The sequence below is a fragment of the Mauremys reevesii genome, linkage group 8 (genome assembly GCF_016161935.1).
Source record: "Mauremys reevesii isolate NIE-2019 linkage group 8, ASM1616193v1, whole genome shotgun sequence".
Taxonomy (NCBI): domain Eukaryota; kingdom Metazoa; phylum Chordata; order Testudines; family Geoemydidae; genus Mauremys; species Mauremys reevesii.
Window position 1 is genome coordinate 50,290,007 of NC_052630.1, and position 21,068 is coordinate 50,311,074.

The 21,068-nt window shown below is 49.7% G+C and overlaps 1 protein-coding gene across 2 annotated transcripts in view; it reads left to right on the forward strand.

Moving 5' to 3' along the window:
* The window catches only part of PAPPA2 (pappalysin 2), a 184,525-nt gene that overhangs the window by 139,528 nt on the left and 23,929 nt on the right, over positions 1 to 21,068 (forward strand). For both annotated transcript variants that reach the window (XM_039483154.1, XM_039483153.1), the window contains exon 20: positions 2,289 to 2,360. In XM_039483154.1, the coding sequence (XP_039339088.1) occupies positions 2,289 to 2,360 (72 nt within the window). The remainder of the gene's footprint in view (positions 1 to 2,288; positions 2,361 to 21,068) is intronic.

The window sequence follows — 21,068 nt, forward strand, 5'->3', positions numbered from 1 at the left end:
AGAAGCAAGTAATATTATTGGGAGCCAACGTTCTCTTCCAGCCACCTTTCTCCCCTCCTGGGAGCCTGTAGGAGGCTCAGGGTTACCAGAACTTCATGCCTGTGGATACTCCTGTGCGCCAGTTTGAATCAGACTAGCTGCAAATCACCGGCCTGGGAAGGGCCCAGTCGGGGGATGGGGAGGGCTGTGGCATGTGGGATCGTTAGCTGGGTCTTGGAAGGAGGCCTCGGGTATGAAGGATCATATCGCTCAGCTCTGCAGGACGCCGGCTTTTGGCTTTCCTTCCGCCAGCACCATCGCCTCTCGTGAATGGGGGGTGGAGGAGAGCAGGGGAAGGGGTTATTTTAAGAAAATGTCTTCCCTTTGCCAGGACCTGTCACTGAAACATGTTCTTTTATTCACTCCCTTCGCCTCTGCTCCTTCCTCCCTCCCTGCTGATAGATAGACATTTCTTTCTTCCCTCGGAGCATGCTTTCCTCTCACAGTGCTGGCCGTTGGTCAGGGATCTCTGCAGCAAGAGCTGCCATTCCAGCAGAGAAGAAAAGGGTGGGGGTCCACAATCAGGGGCGGCTCTACAAATTTGGCCGCCCCAAGCAGTCATGCGCGGGAGGCGCCGCGGGAGCAGCGGACCTCCCGCGGGCATGACTGCGGAGGGTCCGCTGGTCGCGCGGCTCAGCTGGTCCCCCCGCAGCTGCTGGCGGTTCGCTGGTCCGGCGGCTCCGGTTGAGCTGCCGCAGTCATGCCTGCGGGAGGTCCAGCCGAGCCGCGGAACCAGCGAACCGTCCGCAGTTATGCCTGCGGCAGGTCCGGTCGTCCCGGGGCTCCGGTAGACCTCCCGCAGGCATGACTGCGGCAGGTCCACCGGCCCAGCCTGCCGCCCCCCTGGGAAACGGCCGCCCCAGGCGGGTGCTTGCCCCGCTGGGCTCTAGAGCCGCCCCTGTCCACAATGGGCCTACTTGCTTAGAGTGACATAAGGTCACGCTCCAGTTCTGACTCCACCACTGACTGGCTTCATGCCTTGGGCAGGTCACTCCATCTCTCTGCCCTAATATCCTCTAGACCATGGGGGGAGGGGTGATACTGCCTTCATCTGTGGCGCTGTGGGGAGGATCAGTTACTTAATGTCTGCATGCGGCTGAAGCATTCTGCATGGCTGTTAGGTAAACGGAACTGAACGGGCTCGGCTCCCTCAGCCAGCACTCTGTGCCGCTGTCTTGGCTGGAATTCGGAGACCCTGAGTGGAGAGTGATGGCCTAGGGATAGACTCTCCCTTATGACTGAAGAGGTTGGAATTGAGGAGGGGGCTCAGTGAGAACAAAGTCGGGCAATGGGTGAGAGACTGAGAAAAACTATGGAGGTTGGGGGTGGGGGGATGGGTTAAACAGAGGGGCTGCTGTTTTAGCCCCTGAGAAAGCTGAGAACAGCAGGGGTGATTGGAAGGCCCTCGCTGTAGGGGTAAGCGCTGCGGGACAGAGCTAAGAGCACGCTCAGTGCAATGATTATTTACGTGCCCTTGGGCTGCCGTCAGCTATTCAAATATATGTTTATGTCAAGCAGAGGGAAACCCAGCCAATAGGACTGCCCAGCTAGGTGGAACATCCTCACACACAGGTGAGCTGATAGCTCAGTTAAGCCATGGGCCTCTCGATTGTCCAGCCAGACATTTCAATTCACAGCCATGGGATTGCTCAGCTTCTGCCTCTCTCTTCCTACTTGAGGATCCCCTGTTTATACATCCCAGGATTGCAGTAGCTCTGTCGGCAACGGAGTTATACTGGAAGCTCATGTTTAGCTGATTATCCACTAGTGCTGAGGCCAGACCTTATCTGTGACCATCTAACTGGTGAACCAGTTGAGCATCTCTAGAGGGGCTGACCCAAGTGTGACAAGCCAGTGCATTGAGCCGCCATGTCCCTGGCCTCCACCACCTCTCTGTCGCTCAGGAGAGTTTAATTCCTTTTTATTCTTTAATTGTCTTCTTCAGCGATGCCAAGTCTCAGTCCCTGCCCTCTTCAAACTCAACAGCACTCGTACTTCGTTAGGCATGGAAGGAAGGTCCCCATCTGGACCTCCTCAGCTGGCAGGAGTGTGGCTGTGACAGGATCTGAGGGGTGGTGAGAGAGTGAAATCCTTGGGTTGCGCAGCAGATGCACAGAAACCCAATGCAGAACCTGAGCAGACCACTGGTGATGCAGAGAGATGTGGTGGTATAATAATTCTAATAGGCTCCTAGGGACCTTTGCCTTTCCTGAGTCACCTGACAGCTGTTTTCTCCTTTTCCTCCATAGAACATTGTGTGCACTGGCAGGTTGCGATGGCACCCAGACCCTACAGTCATTCACTGCATCCAGTCATGTGAGGTAAGGCCCCTGGCATGAACAGCACTTCGGGCTGGGATTTCAGACTCAGTCCATCATAGGGGTGGGGCTAGTTTGCCTTGGCAAGAGTTTGAATGGTCTACGACAGGGCATTCTGGCTTAGCAAAGAGGCCAGGGTGAGTGTTCTTCATAAGCAAAGGAAAAGCCTGTGCACCAGTTGAGTAACGTGGCAATGACAAGTTTGGATTTTCAAAGCACCGTCTCCTGCTAGGATGTCTTCCCTGGTGGGCAAAGCCCAAAAGGTTGGACTAAGTGCCCAGCCTGACTGATCTGAAATCTCCAGATGATGGGAGTTTAGAAGTTTGGTCTTGAAATCTTGTGAACACAGGCTTTCTCGTGTGATTTCTGTCACTCTGGACCCAGGCTAGCAACAGGAAGTGTGAAATGAACAACAGTTAGAGATGAGGTCCACACCACAGTTAGGAGGCAGATCAGAACTTTCCCAAAGCTTGGGGGCGTAGGGATGAATTTATTCACACTTCTTTGATGTTCACGTTCTGGGAGAAGGCTCCTGTCAGCTCTTTTATGCTGTCCTTTATCTCCTGTATCCATAAGGAAAGCTGGACAGGAATTTAATTCTACAGGCCACAGCACAGAGCTAATGAATGAATGCAAAAGGGTGAAATAAATGAGTGATGAGAGAGTGTGTGTGCCTAATGTGTTTGAGCCGCAAGTTCCAGGGGCGGGGGCTGAATGGCTTAATCGGTCACCAGGGGCGGCTCTAGACATTTTGCCGCCCCAAGCACGGCGGCATGCCGCGGGGGGTGCTCTGCCGGTCGCCAGTCCCGTGGCTCCGGTGGACCACCCGCAGGCGTGCCTGCGGAGGGTCCGCTGGTCCCGCAGCTCCACCGAAGCCACGGGACCAGCGGACCCTCCGCAGGCATGCCTGCAGGAGGTCCACCAGAGCCGCGGAACCAGCAGACCCTCCACAGGCATGCCACCGAAGGCAGCCTGCCTGCCGCCCTCCCGGCGACTGGCAGAGCGCCCTCTGCGGCTTGCCGCCCCAAGCACGCGCTTGGTGTGCTGGGGCCTGGAGCCACCCCTGTTGGTCACCAGTCGGTAGAGTGCTGCTGGGCACGAGAATGACACAGACCCATGAGCACAAGACATGTTGTCTCATTGGAGGCAGCTTGCATTTGGGAGCAACTTTACACCGTTTTATCATGTTGTATGGTGCTCCATGTATTTCTCTTGACTGTGTTGTGTCTCCATTTACTGTATTTATTACAATGGGCGAGTTTTGAGGAGGAACTTAAGGACACAGAGAGTGTCAGGTCACCCTCCAGGGCCAGTCCAGATAAGTAGCAAGTGGATGGCATTACCGTCTCAGGGCTGTTCAGTGAAATGAGTTTGCTGGTTTCAGCCCATCTCCCAGGGAGCCCCTAACCAGTTGCTGCTGTTGGCAGTTTCAGCAGAGAAGTAAAGGCCTGAATACTTGTAAAATACCTGATTCCCCTTCCAGGTCAGGAACGAGGCCTGTGGCAGGGCTGTGTGAAAGCCGTCTGCATGGCTCTGCCCTATTCCATGGATAAATAGGCGACTTGAGTCTCCAGGGCTGCCAGTCTGGCACATTTCACAAGCAAGGCTTTAAATTAAAGGGAGTGATTCCTCCCCTGAGTCCAGTGAAGCAATATAAGTGTCAATAAAGAATTGGGTAGCTATACGGATATCAAGACTATCCAGAATATCATAACTAAAGACAACGAAAATGGTATGGAAGAGCCATTGAGCCTCATGCTTCTGGGTTCTGCACCTCACCTCTTGTTTTGAGCAAGAGCCTTGTAGAGAATGGTGCAGGAGTGCTGGCTGTGGGGCAGCTAGAAGCTACTGCAGTCCCAGCCTCTGCCAGCCGGAGCACTGGGTACAAGAGAGAGCACTTAGCCACCCCAGGGCCTCTGATTATGAGGGAATCACTGGCTGTGCAGGAACTATTGCTGACTACAGTTGCAGTCTCTTCCAACAGGAGTCACTAGCAGGTGGGGTGTAGGAGTGCTGGCTGAGGGCAGGCTCCAACCTGTCCCAGCCCTAGCTGGAGTAATTCTAGGGAGCTCTAGCTTCCAAGCCTCCAGCTGGAAATATCAAGTCACTTTCTGATGACATTGGAATAATTGACCTTGTCTCCATCATGCATCTGTCACTGGAGCAGTCCAACTGTCCCGTCTCTCCCTGTCTTCCTTCTCCACCCATTAATCTTGATGTCCATCTGACACTCTCTCTCTGGCTCTTGCCAAATTCCCCATCCAGAGAGTGGTGAGGCACATAATGCAAACAGCAAGAGAGGGATAGAGAGTGTTTGGAGCGCTCATCAGGAAAGCAATTTAGTGTGGAGTGGGCTCTGCAGCTCAAAGGCCAGCGGAACAGCTCATCCTATGCCATCAGTAGAAAAGCAGATGGCAGTGAAGGGGAGGGGGGGGCATGCAGAGTGTGCAGTGTGAGGACAATGTGAGTTGGGAAGAGAGATCAGAAAGCCCAGTGCTGCAGAAGGAAGCCACTGGATGAGGCATTTGGTCACTTTGTGGCATTGTTTCCTAGGCCACCATTAACCTCTTCGCTGGCTAAGGCTCAGCCCCACACCTCCTAGGCCAAGGGCAGGGAGTAACCCAGGAGGGACCATCAGCTCCTCCTGATGAGGGAAGAATGAGCAGGCTGCTTCTTCCCCCACCTTCAGTGATTGCTTGGTTGACCTGTGCTGCTGCTCGTGGCTCTGTCACGGTCCCTCTGGCTCCATGGTCTCTTATTCACACTGCATTGTGGGAGTGGTTTAGGCAACTGTTTTACTACCCATCTCACTGTTATTCACCATGAAGTGTCGCCCCATGTGGCTCTCAAAACACCACCCAATCCAAACAATGCAGTGAAGCAAACATGTCTTGGTTCCATGTAGCAGGAGTGGGGTGGTTTGCAAAAACAAATTGAGCACTGGTTTTGAACTCCCAATACCAGATGTGAGCACACTATTTTGGGCATGAGCACCCACCTACGGCTTGCATTCCTTGCCCTCGCGGCACCTGTCTGCACGTCACCATTGCAGGCAGACAGGAAGGACTAGCTGCATGAGAACTAAGAGCAACATGACAGATGGGCCATCAGCAGATGGCTTTAGAGTGGTGTGAAGATATCAACTTCCAACCCAGTTAACAACACGGTCCTAAGCAGGGGCGGCTCGAGACATTTCGCCGCCCCAAGCACGGTGGCATGCCGGGGGGGCGCTCTGCCGGTTGTCGGTCCCGCAGCTCCGGTGGACCTCCCGCAGGCGTGCCTGCGGAGGATCCGCTGGTCCCACAGCTCCACCGAAGCCGCGGGACCAGCAGACCCTCCGCAGGCACGCCTGCGGGAGGTCCACCGGAGCCCTGCCTGCCGCCCTCCCGGCAACCAGCAGAGCGCCCCCCGCGGCATGCTGCCCCAAGCACGTGCTTGGCATGCTGGGGCCTGGAGACGCCCCTGGTCCTAAGAAGGATTCAAATGGCACCTGAAATACCTAATAATTCTCCTGTGCAGCACCATAGGGAATGATATGATCTATTGATGGTCCTCAATGCAATGTTCTATAGATGCAACGGCTGGCTATTACATTTTCTCCCTGCGTCCACCTAGCGTATGACAATGAACCGATTGTTCCAATGATCTGATGCAGTGCTCTAGAAGTTCATATGTAAGACTGAGAGGCAGGAATTCCCCACTTCCTCTCCTGAGTCTGCCATTGACTCACGGTATGGTCATGAGCAATTAACTTACCATTTCTGTGCCTCAGTGAGCCAGTAAAAATGTGGGTAATAATTCCCCCTGACCAACAGGGTGAGTGTAGGGATAATGAATTAATGTTTGTAAAATGCTTTGAAAATATAAAGCACTGCATGAATTCTAAGGTGCAAATTCTGTTCTTGGTTACATGAGTGCAACTTCTGTTGAAATCTATGGGACTCTCACTTGCAACTGAGAGCTGAAATCAACTCTGAGGAATGCTGGGTGAATTTGGCCTCCAGATACCTCCACATAACTCCTCTTGAAGACACTGGAAGTTGTGTGTGTAAATCTGAGGGCAGAATGAGGCTCCTTATAATTGAAGGGGACATCAGACTTGCGATCCTCATGTAACAAGGACACAAATGGGCATCACATTACATAGGGTGGATTCGATTTAAATCAAATTAATTTAAATGACTAGTCAGGAAGACTCGATTTAATCATGGATTTCTACGTAAAAGTGCATTCTTGTTGCTTATTGTAGCCTTAATACATATTCTTCACAACTCAGAGATAGATGTAGGTTTCATTTTTAGAAGGTACACACTATACATTTTTAAAGTGATTTATTTTGAAAACTTTTCAGATTAGTTTTACAGCTATATCAGAAAATGAATGATTGTTTGCTTATTTCATTTACCAGAGGTAATTGAAGCAGATATTTACGAAGTCATTGGGAGGTGAACTATCTCCAATTCAACAGGCTAATCATTAATATTTGGAGGATTTTCTTGCCATGCTGTATTAGGAGGAGAACATCACCAGACAGACATTTAAATTGTATTATTTAACTAAAACAACATTATGTATTCTGGATTTTTTTCTTCAACAGCAAACATAATATTTTAACAAAACAAGCATATGAATTTTTTAATTTAGTTAAACATTCAAGTTATTTTAAATCAGGTTTGTTTTTGTTAATTTTTTTTTAACTAAAATAGTTAAATTAAATATTAAGAAAAAAAACAAAAATTACATTGACTATGTCAGCAAGGTCAACACGAGAAACTTAAAATATTGACTTCTGCAGCTAATTTAGTCATCTTCACTTTCATTTTCCTGTTTGTTCATAATCTGGAAAAGAAAAACAGGCTTTCATGCTTTTTCAGGTCCCAAATGATTTCTCAATTTGGAATGAATTAGTCCAAAGGAAGAAAATATTCTTTCTACACTGGCAGAAGAAGCTACTGCTGTTAAAAGTGAGATTATCACATCAACAGTCTCTGAATCCAAGTGCTTAAGTTACTTCCACCAGTTCACTGGTGTGACTTTCTTTACAACATCATGAGCAAACATATATTTCTTGAATGGTTCTTATTCCCAAACTGGGTTTATTTTCCGGCCTGCTGCCATGATAGACTGAGGGCCCAGCTCTGCAGGCAGCAGTGCAGAAGTAAAGGTGACAATACCATACCATGCCATCCTTGCTTCTGTGCTGCCGCTGGTGGCGGCTCTGCTTTCAGAGCTGGGCTCCTGGCCAGCAGCTGCTGCTCTCCAGCTGCCCAGCTCTGAAGGCAGCGCCGCCTCCAGCAGCAGCACAGAAATAAGGGTAGCAGTACCGCAACCCCCCTACAATAACCTTGCGACCTCCCCCCCCAACTCCTTTTTGGATCAGGGCCCCTACAATTACAACCCCATAGAATTTCAGATTTCAATAGCTGAAATCATGAAATTTACTATATTTAAAATCCTATGACCGTGAAATTGACCAAAATGGACTGTGAATTTGGTAGGGCCCTAGTTATAAGGACTATTGATCCTGAAGCTTCTAGGAAACACATTATCCACAGCAGGAGTCAGGAAGTCACTTTCCTTCTATCACATTGGATGGCACAATTGGTTGTATCAGGACGATTTTGGGCCTCACTTGGAATCATCTGGTCCTGGCCACTCTTGGAGACAGGATTGCAGATTTGATGGGCCATTGGTCTGACCCAGTGTAGCAATTTCTATGTTCCTGGTTGTAAATCAGCTCTTAACAAAGGCAGTTCTGTAGTCAAATCTGTTCTGACATGTGATGACTCACTCCTTCTGTGCGGGTGGCCAGCAGGAGCTCTGTGTTGCTGCATTTCAGCCGACACCTCTTGCTGTACTCTTTCTAGGAAAAGGAGGAAATTGGACATCCTTTATTTGACTTAGTCTTGTAACAGCTTTAAGACTCTACCCTTGGATCCCACAAGCCTTGGATCCTGCGTTTTGGGGGACTCCTTAACACTCCATGCCCTCAGCTCTGTTCTGAAAGCAGTTCTCATGCCGGGTGATGGCCTGTGATGAGTAATTGGATCACCAACCTTCATAGCATAGAATAGGGAGACATGGCATCGCCTCTAGCCCATGTTTTAAGTCAGCTGTCAGGCTGTTGAGATGAAACTATTGATCCACCTCTGAAATCAGGACTTTGCTCCCGGGAATCTGCAATAGATACTTGGCAAATGGGCACTGGAGGGAGGGGGAATTGAGTGTGTTTGTGCAATAACAGCAGCATTGTGTGTGCATGAGTGTGTGATCTGTACCTAGGCATGTACACACATGAGTGTAGTTTCTCTGAGGTTAGCAGTAGATCCTAGCAATATTTCAATCTCTAATTCAATCCATCTGTGGCTGCATTCCACAAATTCTCTCTAATCCCAGCCCTGCTTGTATGCCTTCTCCCGTCTCTCTCTCCAGCTTGTCTTATTCATATTCCAGACCCATGCCTTAGGTGGCCAGCCTGTGACTCCTGCTCGCCATATAGGAACCTGGGAAGCATTGGCTTCTTGCAGCATCTGGGGGGTGGAAGCCTGAGGTAGTCTTTGTGCCAAGTCAGAGCCACTGTAGCACAGAGTTCATGTGTTCCTGTGCTGCGATGGTGACAACAAAATCATTCCAGGTCTGTGAAAAGCTTGTCTCTCTCCCCAAAACAAGTTGGTCCAATAACAGATATTACCTCACCCACCTTTTCTTTCTAATAGCCTGGAAATGTCGTGGCTACAAGTATACTGCATACAACTTTGTAAATATGGCAGCGGCTCAATTGTGCAATAGGATGGGTGCCCCCAACTCCCAGGGGAGTCAACGAGAGTCAGAGGTGCTCCCGCCCCTTGCAGGACTGGGCTTGCTCTTGTCTTCAAGTCACAGCTGATTGAAAAAGCTAAAGTTTGACAAGCTGGGTTCTGTTCTATCACATGTGGCAGCACTAAAACCGCCAGCCGTCCCAGCTCCAAGTTCCCGATTCCTGGTGATGCTGTAAGATGCATAGACAATGCAGCCTGGCTTTGGAGTTTGCGGCACTGGCCACTAGAAAATTCATCTTTTCTCTTGCAAACGGAGAATAAACCGATGGAGGGCAGGTTGCTGTTTGGACAGTCATTTCTCTGGCTGGAATCCTATCATACCGGACTCAAGATGATAAGTTCTTTCTGGCACCAATAGCGCACTTCCTCCCCCTGCTGTGTTCAAACAATTCTTCACATGATCTTTTGTCAAGAACTTCTGGAAGAAAAAAACCCATCCTCTTTTTTTGAATCCTGTTTGACTTGGTTTTCGGAGGGTTCATGAGGGACAGAGAGGGTTCAGAGGTCAAAATCCCCCTCTCCAGGGAGCTATATAGTTAAAGGGGTAGATAAATATGGTTAAGAAATCTCAAGGAGCTGTTATTTGAAGAGGAAGAATTACCTCCTCTTGGCCTTGCTGTTTTTCTAGGGACCCCTAGTGTTTGATGTGTTGGGGTCAGGACCATGGGCCCTTGGTTGGAAAGGGGAAGCATCTATGTTCGAATCTTTCCACTCCTGTAAGGTTCCTTCCACACTGCAGACAGAACAATATTGTATGCAACCAGTCTTTGATACGCTCATCTGACATCATCCTAGTTCATAGCATGATTTGTCAGCGCTACCCTGCAATGCTTTTCCTGGCACAAATATAGAATCATAGGACTGGAAGGGACCTCGAGAGGTCATCTAGTCCAGGCCCCTGCACTCATGGCAGGACTAAGTATTATCTAGACCATCCCTGACAGGTGTTTGTCCAACCTGCTCTTAAAAATCTCCAATGATGGAGATTCCACAACCTCCCTAGGCAATTTATTCCAGTGCTTAACCACCCTGACAGATGGAATAAATTACATTGCATGTGTCAGTTACATTGTCCTGTCTGCTTCTACCTCATTGTACAGGCCCATTTGCATGAATGCACTGTGGACAGCTATCCCATACTGCCTCAGCCACTGGTGATAGGAGCAGAGGATTGAGAATGCTTTTCATAGAGGGCAATGCACTTTGAGATGCCCTCCTACATGGAAACTTGGAAGGAAAGGCGAACTAAGCTGGTTATACACAAATGTGGTCATGTCTGTACTTGTGCTGAAAGCTGGTTACAGTATGACAGTCATGTTAGAGCCCTGCTCCTAGGCAGGGTCAAAATACAAGACAATCACACAGGACATACCAAGGATTTAGCCTGGCTGCAGAACATGATTAAAGTCCCATCCACACTACAGCTTAGAAAGGAGATATAACCAAGACTCCTGGCTCAGTTGTGTTTGTAGGGTAGGTAGGTCCTAGAAACCATGGGTAAATATGTTTTGTGTGTGGAATCAACCATGATACAACCTGATTATAAACTTCCTAGAAATCTGTTGTGTAGACAGACCCTTTAACTCATAGCTTTGTTTATTCTGCCTGCAGCCGGACTGCACTGGGCTATGATCTCCCCTGAATTCCTAAGCATAACCAGGGTTGGGCCTTTGCTCTTGGATGAGGGATCTCCTTGGTGTTGCAGAAAGTGGCGCTGATGTTTCATTAGGTAGCTCGTTCCCCTCTGACTCAGTACTGAAGCTGTGCTCCAATAGGGTATATAGAAAGGCTGTGCTGCAGTGCGTGCCATCTTTTCTAGGAGATGTAAGGCCAATGTGCTGGTCATTAAAGACCACAGGGCAGCTTTGAGAGCATGGGTGTTAAAATTAGTGTCCTGGCCAAATAGTAGTTTGAGTGGCAAAATGTTGTCTTGCTAAATAGTGTTCTCCTTCCCTTCCTGCCATAAGCTGTTGTGTGATGTTGCTGTGCACTGTTAGACAGATGCCTTGTTCCACCTCAGAATGATTGCACTTCAGCGGTGAGAGAACTGATTCCTCTCTTAAATTCAGCAAAGCTCTGAAAGTCCTTTGTAATGAAAGGGGCGACGTACCGGAAAGGTGCTTGTGGAACTACTGTTATAAAGGAGGCCTCTAGAGGACTGTTATGTGCAGTGAAATTATCACACTGCCCTCTGCATGGGGACGGCTGGGCTGGTTAGCAATGAATATGGCCTTTCACAGGGACATCAAGTGATCTTGCTCTTTCTTCCAGGCCAGGTTTATGAGGAAGAAGCTCCTCATATCACTCATAAGTGCAACATCCAGTTGGCTAAGGAATGGTGATAATGGGCTCTGAAGAGAGTCGTCTCCAATTCTCTTTAGCCACTTGGTTGGTCTCTGGTGTTGAGGACCTCCAGAGAGGGTGGTTGAAGTGGTGAGTAATGGGGGAGAGGGCAGGAGAGGGGAAAAATAATCCCCACCCATTTCCAAAATGCAGTCACCATGCCATCTGGCATGATCCAAGGCAAGTACCTTTCCTCTCTTCTCCTGGATCATTTTCCACCTGCTCCCATACTGCTATTCACAGAGCTGCACTTTCGGCACCATGAATACCATGTACTCCCCCTCCCCAGTGTTAGGAACCTGGAAATGCCAAGGCAAATCTCAGTGCTGTTTTTCTTTTTAGTAAAGTTCTAGCCCGTTTCCTTGAGAAGATAGCCTAGAATGTGCAAAGCAGCCCACTCCAACAGAGACCCATCAGCTGGGCTGAAGAAATGCCACTGCTGTGTCTCCTAAAGACCAGGAGTTTGTTGTGGTTCCCCATGCCGCTGATGGTGCCAGAGCAGCCAACCTGGCCTCTCATCACAGGAGGAGCAGCAGCTCAAGCGCATGGATGGCAGCACAGGCTACGGAGGAAGCTCAAGCCTGAAAGCAAGAGAGTCCTGGGTTCTAAGTCAGGCTCTGGCACTTACCCTCTCCCTGCCTGCTGTGGCATCAGTTAAGTGAAGTCACTTCACTGCCTGAGGTACAATTAAGTGATTTTGGTGTCACAATTCCCTGGGTGCCCCACTGGAAATCCCCAGGGCGTGATGCCTACATTGACTTCAGATGGAGGTGGGGGGTGCTCAGGTGGGGTGAACCAGCCCCAAACATGGCAAGTTGAGCACTCAGAATCTGAGGCACCCCCAATCGCTGGCCGCTTTAGACAGTGCAGGCCTGACTGTGTAAAAAGGGGCTCAGAGATAGCCGCCAGACAAGGGAGCTGGGAGGGTTAAACCTGCCAGTGATAGGGGTCTAATGGCCCTCATTTCCTATTTGGAAAACTGCTGCTGGAAAACTTTACTGCTGCTGACAGATTAAGGGATGGATCTCAGCCTAACACATTCCTGCAGAGGGAATAATGAGGCGGAAGGCACCCCATTGCACCAGCTACCTCCATCACAAGAGCCTTGGTTCTGCCCCTCATTGCACCAGGCAATGCAGATGTGCCAGGCCCTAGTGGACATACATTGCAGGGAGTATCCTCCGGAGCAGGGGGGGAAATCCAGGAAGTAGCTTGTTACTCCGCTTCTGAGGCAGTGTAACTGCTCATTGCCCCTTACGCAGCACTTGGGCTGCCAAAGGCATAACTGGGCCCCAGACGGATGAAGGACAGAAAGGGAAAGTGAGATGAAGGGACTTGCCCGTGGTCACAGAGTAGGTCAGAGGCAGAGCAGGAAATAGACCCAGCTCTCCTGACTCCAGTCTATGGGCATGGATAAAATGCCTGCTGTTGAAAGATTTAAAAGCTAAGAACAGTTTAGCTTAGAGAGGGGATATGTTAGTGGTGGAAAGAAGGTAAATCAGACATTCCTATTGGTCATCCAAAACCAAGGGGACTCTGCAAATAGGGAAGATGAAAGACAAGGAGGTGAAATGACTTGCCCTAACTCAGTGTCTTTCAACCTTTCCAGATGACTGTATCCCTTTCAGGAGTCTGATTTGTCTTGCCTACCCCCAAGTTTCACCCCCCTTAAAAACTACTTGCTTACAAAATCAGATATAAAAATACCAAAGTGTCACAGCACACTGTTATTGAAAACTTGCTGACTTTCTCATTTTGTCTGTATGAAATTTTAGTTTGTACTGACTTCACTGTTGCTTTTTCTGTAGCCTGTTGTAAAACTAGGCAAATCTCTAGATGAATTGATGTGCCCCCTGGAAGAGCTCTGCACCCCCGCCCCCCCAGGGATATGCGTACCCCTGGTTGAGAACCACTGCAAGCTGGAGGCAGCGCCTGGAATACAGTATTCCAGTAACTGACTCCCATTCTGTTCTTTGCCTGATAGACACCCCCCCACCCCACCCCACCCCCAGCGATACTGTACGTATTGTAGGACCTTCTTTAGATAATCAGCACTGGGTGCTTTCTACACAGGCACTCGGGATCCTCAGACCCCAACATCACTGGCTACCCCTTGTTCCCCATCTCATCTCTCTTCCTCAACATCTGTCACCTCCCCTCTGTCTCTTGTTTGCCTGTTCTCTCTCTCTCTCTTTCTATTGGCTGATCACTATCTCTCGTCTAATGACAAATAGATGGAAAATCAATGACCCTTCTGATAATAACTAACCTCCCTAGCCACAGCCAACTGCTATTCCAACACGAATATCTTCAGCTCCTCCAGCCTTGTACATTGTTTTTTCTTTTTGTGTAAGATCTATACAAGAACTTGGCAGAAATCAGATACAAGTGGGTCAGGAGGCCCTGGTGGTTTTTAGGGCTTGTTTTCCATAACCCATTCTATCCTGTAGCATACTTAGCGGGAATGGCTTGGCAGGAGATCTAACCCACAGCAAGAGGCAGGCTGCTGAGGGCAGCATTTCAGGCTGGGTGCTGCTGGAGTACAAAGCCCTGGTGTTTCCTTACGCACACAGTACCAGTACATGAGCAGCAGGCACTGGGGACTTCTCTTTGAGAGCAGAGGAGTGCTAGCCAGGCCGTGCATGGCATCTTCTTGTTTAGCACCTCTTGCCAATTCTGGTTTTGTCTCTTCTTCCCACTGGGGCTGCTCTGGGGAAAACAGGGAGGGTTCACTGCAAATGCAGGACTAGTCCAAGGATGCACACCCTGGTGCCCCCCAGACAATCCATGTACTCACCCAGAGACACAGAAGATCCTATAAACACCATGAAGGACGCACCCACCATCAGATTGTGCTTAACTACAGACTCCAGTACTGTCATTCTAAGAAACAAACCAAGCGGAGGCCTGAGCCTGTGTTGTCTTCACCCCAGAGCGCCCATGAAGAGCAGGAGCACCAGAAAGGCAGGATGGGGCCCCGGGTTTGCCCTTCTGTCTGCACATTGTACCAATTCACATCAGAAATTGTGCTGGTTCTTCGGTATTCCCCTCCCGCAAGCGGATGTTGGAACCATTGACCTGCAGTTAATTCATGCCACCTGCACTGGTATCCAGCAGAACCACCAAGTACCAAATCTGGATTTGGTCGTATTTTTACATCCTGGGCTGTTTCTCGTAACTAAGATATTGAGATTGGCTGCTGCCGCCTTGCCAAGATATGGAGGGGCCCCCACCTCAGCACTGCGTGCCCTATTGAATTGCCACAGCAAACCCCCTGGAATTGTGCTCCCATCCATTCTGCTTTTGCGGTGCTGTGTGTCCTGGCAGAGCCAGCATTCAGTCCCTGAGAGTTCTCTGCTGCCAGGCCGGCACAGCACTTCAGAGGAGCAAGGCAGAGGAAATGTCAAGATGCATTTTTTTTAACATCCCAGTAGATTTGCAGATATCAATCCTAACTCAGTAGTCCCACATGTGAAATATGCTGACCTTTGCAATGGAGGCACATCTGAGCCAAATCCAGGATCCAGACGCCATGCTCCTTTCCCCAGATTCTGGCCAAGGTCGGCTTCAGATCAGGGTCCAGATGTTTGCAGCTGAGGCCCATCACTGCTGTGCAATTCCACTTCCCAAACATCCCCGTAGCTCTGTAGAACCTCCTGAAGTCTCATCCATCTCCTCCTCGCCCCATGGCACCAGCATCAAGCAAGCAGCCTCATGGGCATACTTGCCCAAGGGTGCCCGATGCCTGCCCAGCCCTCAGTTTGCTATTGTTGGCATTGTCAGTTATCTTGCATCGCCTCTTTCCCCCAGGGTGTCTGAGAGTTGGTGTCATGAGGCTGACCCTGCATCTCCATGCTAAACCTGACCCTCCATCAGAGCTAACTACAGTGTCATGGCACTGGTGCTAGGGTTAAGTCCTGTAGTAATTTAGCAAGGGCCACAGGCTTTACTCTGAGAGTATGTCTATACTGCATGCTAAGCCCAGGTTTGTGGGACCCAAGCTTGTGGACTTGGTGCTCCCAAGCCGTGTTTAAGCATTGACACGGTGTTGTAAACCTGGGTTTACAATTACTGGACCCAGATCTCACAGCCATGCTAACACATCCATACTAAACGGCGCAGACCATCTGACTCGGATCTGCCTGCTTGACTTGCATCCACACTGCAGAATTACAGGGTTTGGACCCTAATATCAGTGGGACTCGGGCTCTAAGCCACTCCCCTAGCAGGTTCCTAGGACCTGAGTCCTGAGTGCTTGCTGACCTGGGTCAGGCTGATGTGTGTGTGGATGGATGGGGGACTTGGGCTCTAACCTGAGTCAGAGTCTGGTCTTATTGTGCAGTGTAGAAATACCCCGAGTGACTGAGTAGTGATTTCAGGATCTGCCCATAGAAATGAGGATCACGTGCTCCCTTCCTTAGACAAAATGGGTTTGAGTTGGGGGGTTTAGAGTTCAGAGAGTTTCCTTTGGTTTGGTTTTTAAGGAAGCTCCTTTTATTTGTTTACATTTTAATTAAAAGTTTTCTGTATTGAACTCCCCTCTTTCTGTGCAAACCTGGTGGCACTGATCCCAAGGTGCACTCACTAACCTAGCCTCCCTGCAGCAGTTAAAATGCAAGGCTGGGAAGATCCTGTGATACTATTGCTCGACCTACTGGGATTAACAGTCCTCATCCAATGGGAGTCAGTCCATTGATGTCAGTGTATTTTGGATCAGAGCCGTGGTGATGTTCCACACAACAGTGCAAAACCCTAGAAATGCTGATGCAGGTGCCAGTGCCAAACCCCTGAATATTGATTCAAGTCGCCCCCTTTATCATTCTGCATTGCTGTCTTCCAAGGTCATTGAGGGTATGACTGCGTTGCAGTGTAAGCCCAGGGTTACTAGAACTTGAGTTAGCCGGTTGGTTAACCTGGGGCTTGAGTATCTACACTCCTTTGTAACCCTGGGTTAGGAATTGTTAAACCCAACCTGGGGTTCCAGTGTCTACAATGGGCCCAAGTCCAACCACCTATATCCTAGACTTCCTAGCGCCCTCCCAAAACGTGGCTGCTCTAGCTCTGTTTGTGGTTCAGTGTTGGAAAACTTGACTGTCTACCAAATTTGACTGTGCAGAGGAGAAAGAAAGTCAGCCCATGGAATTGTGGGATACTTTTGATGGACTCCAAGAGCATGAGCTCAGTGGAGCTGTGTCTATACTGCAATTCAATAGGGCTTGAACCTTGGGTCCAGGCTTGACTCAGGCTCAGACCCTCCACCTTTGTGAGGTCCTGTGACACTAGTACCGAGCCCTGGGTTAGCACAATTTATGTGTCAATGGAAGGGGGGCTAGTATTGCATCTGATTTTGAACTCTGGGCTTACATTGCAATGCAGACATACCCTCAGGGTCAAGCAGCAATGCGGAGAATGAGCTGTGTTGCCTGGGAGGTCTTCGCCATCTTCTTTCATATGGAAATAGCAACATTTACAAGCTAATAGAAAGGTTTGAAATCCATTTGAGGGCTTCAGGAGAAATGGAGTGCACCTTTGCTATACCTCCTGGAAATGAAAAGATGGGGCGTTCCTTCACAATGTGTTCAGTGGTTTGGAGGTCTCCGCAGTCACACTGTGTCCATCCGTCATTCTCCAGTTGTGCATCAGTTCCGCGCATCTTCCATGTAATGGCCTAATTCCATGATAGTCATCCACTGTCTTCGGTGGAACAAGAACCCAGACAGTTTGACAGTGGGATCATCTGTGTGGGAAACCAGGTTAGGCAATTGTAATAGTACCTTCTGGCCTTAAAATCTGTGAAACTGTATCAAGCACATTTTTTACAGACTGGGTCTGAGCTGGGCTTTTCTGTCTAGCCATTGAGAAAATGTAACTGTGGGGATAGAAGGAACAGACTGCCCACTGGTGTCAAGAAACTTTCTAGAGAGCCCTGATGTTCGTTACTGGGTGAGCCATTCACTGCATGGATCATCGGCAAAGCACATTGTTAAGCCAATGGTACCAGAGCCAACAGAAACCAGAATTGATATTTGTACATGGAGTGTTAGGTTTCAAACAGAAATACCCCGTTTTCTTGGTGTGTGATTGTGGAGTGAAGCAGAATGGGGACAGAGATCTGGGGAGCTGCTACAGAATATGCTCACACAGACCTGAGAAGAGCCCAGAGTAAATAGGAGGAAGAATGTGTAGCTCGTTTGTCTGAAGCTTTCTCACTCACTGCAGTCAGCTTAGCAATGTAGTGCAATGGCTTTACAAATTGCAGGGTCCTGAGATGTCTAAGGGTCATGGAGGCCTCCCTGGCCTCAATGGAGAGAAGTCCCCAGGGGCTTTGGTCAGCATTCAGCTCTGTTACCTTCTGGGCCCTCACTGTGTGGCTCAGAGCTGATTTCCTTTCTACATGCCTGACTGCCTCAGGAGGGGGAGGAGGGAGAGAAAAAATAATAAAATAAACGACACTCAGCAACAGAGAGATGGCCAAGAAAAATATTTAATCCAAACAATGAACTTTGATGTTTCCTCCCACAGTCTGCATTCCGAGCCAGCTTCCATGGGCAGGCGGGAGGAGCCAAGAAATGCCGGGCTTGCTGCCTCGCCAGCTTGTGTGTGTATATGTGTGTGCAGCACACGCGCGGCGAGGACGCTGCGGTGTAGCATTACTGCAACTGGCTCCTGCTTTCGCTGCTGCCCTCCCATGTGCTTAGAAGAGGCCAAGATGATCAGAAGGGACTAGTGGTTTGGGAGGGCCTGGATTTCCAGGAGCCCAGCTTGTGGGCCCTGGAGGAGAAGGCTCAGTGCTTTCTGAAAATGGGCTCCTTTTCTTCTGTCAAAGAGGCAGCCAGAATAATTGGACATTTGTGAAGAGCTTAGCTAGCCTGTGGCAGGAAGAAAGGAAGGGAGAGCATGCAGCATAGGGAGATGAGAAAGGGGAACAGTGGGGCTGTTACCAGGGCCGGTGCAAGGATGTTTTGTGCCCTAGGTGAAACTTCCACCTTGCGCCCTACCCCCGACCGTGCCCCCGCCCTGAGGTGCAGCTCCCCCCCTCCGCCCAGAGGCGCCCCCCCACGGCAGCTCCCCTCCGCCCTGAGGCGCCCCACGGCAGCTCCCCACCCCCACCTCTGCCCTGAGGCACCCCCCCGCCCCGGCTCACCCCTGCTCCGCCTCCACCCCGAGCACGCCGTCGCTGCTTCACTTCACCATCCGCCCAGGCTTGCGGTGCCTAAGCTGATTGGCGCTGCAAGCCTGGGAGGCGGGAGAAGTGAAGCAGCCACGGTGTGCTCAGGGAGGAGGTGGGGCAGGGGTGAGCTGGGGCGGGGAGTTCCTCTGCGTGCTGCCCCTCCCCCCCTTACTTGCTGCAGGCGGCCCTCCCCGCGCCCCAGCTTCCTCCGCCTAAATGCCGGCAGTGACCGGGGTGGCTGAAGATCTGGCTGCCACAGTCACTGCCGAAGAAAATGGCGCCCCCCAAATCCTAGTGCCCTAGGCGACCACCTAGGTCGTCTAAATGGTTGCACCAGCCCTGGCTGTTACTGACATTGACAGGAGCCCCCTCCAGCATGTGCATTCTTCATTCCATTGCCCCCTCCCTCCCTCCGCCCCTCCTCCCAGGCCGGCCCATACTGCAAAGCATATGATAACTGCATAAGCCTTATGTGACAACAGTTCCCTTGGACTCATGTCCTGATGTGGTGAGACCCTGAGATTCGCTTAGTGACGCACCACCTGGAGCTGGAGGATGCTTGTGGCAAGTGTCCTAAAATCCTTTGATTCAATTTCACCTGCTCCTGCAGGGCAGGTTCGTAACCAGCCACTCCATGGAAGCCCAGTGATCACAGACCGTAGTGTTGGCGTAAGGCTGCTCACTTGGCTCTCTGACTGTGTGATTTGCAATCACTGGCCTGGTGTGGGATCCCTCCTCCTGCCAAGCAGACATGGGTATCTGGTCTGTCTAAGTCGACTATCTCAGCTCTGGCCCTTGCAAGTACCTTGGCTCCAGTGCTTTAGTCTACACTGCTGCCATTGTGGGCCAGTATGTGCTGGCAGTTGTTGGATGTAACGTGAAGGTGTGTGTGGGGGAGGGGGGGAGGTACATGGCGGAGGGGGCCAGAGTTTGTTTGATAGTTTATCTAGAATGTGAATGTCAAAGGGGTTTTCTGAACTCAGCGGCACTTGCTCATTTGTCCCTCAGTTTTCACTTGAAGCACAAGGATCTATGCTGATGTGCGGCGATAGCTGCAGTATTGGCATGACCAGCCTGGGATTCAAGATAATGACAATACTTTGTCTCTATCTGCTGCCTTGCACATGAGGATCTCAAAGCCCTTTACCACCAGTGATGGGCCTGGAAGGTAGCTATTAATAGATGCACAAACTGTGGCTCAGAGAGGTGCATCCAAAGTCTGCACAGAGTCTGTCAGATGCTCACTAGACTCCAAGACATGAGCCTTACTCACAGTGCTTTCCTCCTTGTTACCCCTCCTCCCTGGCAAATATCCTTGCAACAGCTCCAGAGACCCATTCTGCATTGTTCCCCCTCCAACTCATCTAATTCAATCTCCCAGCTCCAGCGCCCCAGGGTGGCCATGGAACCATGACTGTACCAAGGGCAGTAACAAGTGAGAAAGTGGTATTAGAAGAGCAGTAGCAAGAGCAACAGTGACAGTGGTAGAGTGGGACTGTAACAGCCTGGCAGCTCCACTTTCTCTCTGGCCATTCATGTTAGCAGTTCTCCATCTTCAATACTGACATGTGGCTTGTGGACTGTTGAGTTTTCTCTCCACCCTTGTAATATATTTCTCAGTCCTTTGCTGCCTAGTAATCTGTCTCTGATATTGGTTTGGAATGTACAGCGGACAAGGAGTATAACATGCAATAATTATTCACTTTCTTGCCTAACTATCCAATTTGCATGGACAAATGATTTGCACAGGTATGTCCAAGGTTTTGCATGTGCAAAACCAAAGGCACAAAATAGAAGTGTCAAACAGTGAGTGTGCAGGAATGTACAAACTCCTGCCACTTTTACCCAATTTTCTAAAATGGGATATTGAAGCAAATTCCTTAGTAGGACCTTAAAAAGGATTTGATTCATGCAGTATCATTAAGGATAAAGGGCTGCACGTTGCTGTCAGTTACACTGGTATAAATCTGGAATCATTCCAACAAGGTAGGAATCTGGAATTCCTCTAGTAGAATAGGATAGAGATCACAGGCACTTTCAGTCCCCATTCTACAGTGCAGAAGTGAATCAACAGCTGGGGTTAGGAAGGAATTCACCCCTCCTGCTAGGGTAGTATTACATAATTGGCCAGGTGCACTGTGTACTTCTTTTTATCACCTTCCCCTGAAGCATCTGGTATATGCCACTGCCAGAGGCTAGATACTGGAACTAGATGGACTACAGATCTGTTCTGCTATGGCAAATCCTACTTGCCTAAGAAATCATTTTCATCTAAATGTCCATGGCAGAGCTCCAAACACACAGATATTTATGATAGTTATAATTTATTTTTCACATTCAAGTGCATTCCTAGAATCCATCATCTTTATTCATCTGCCT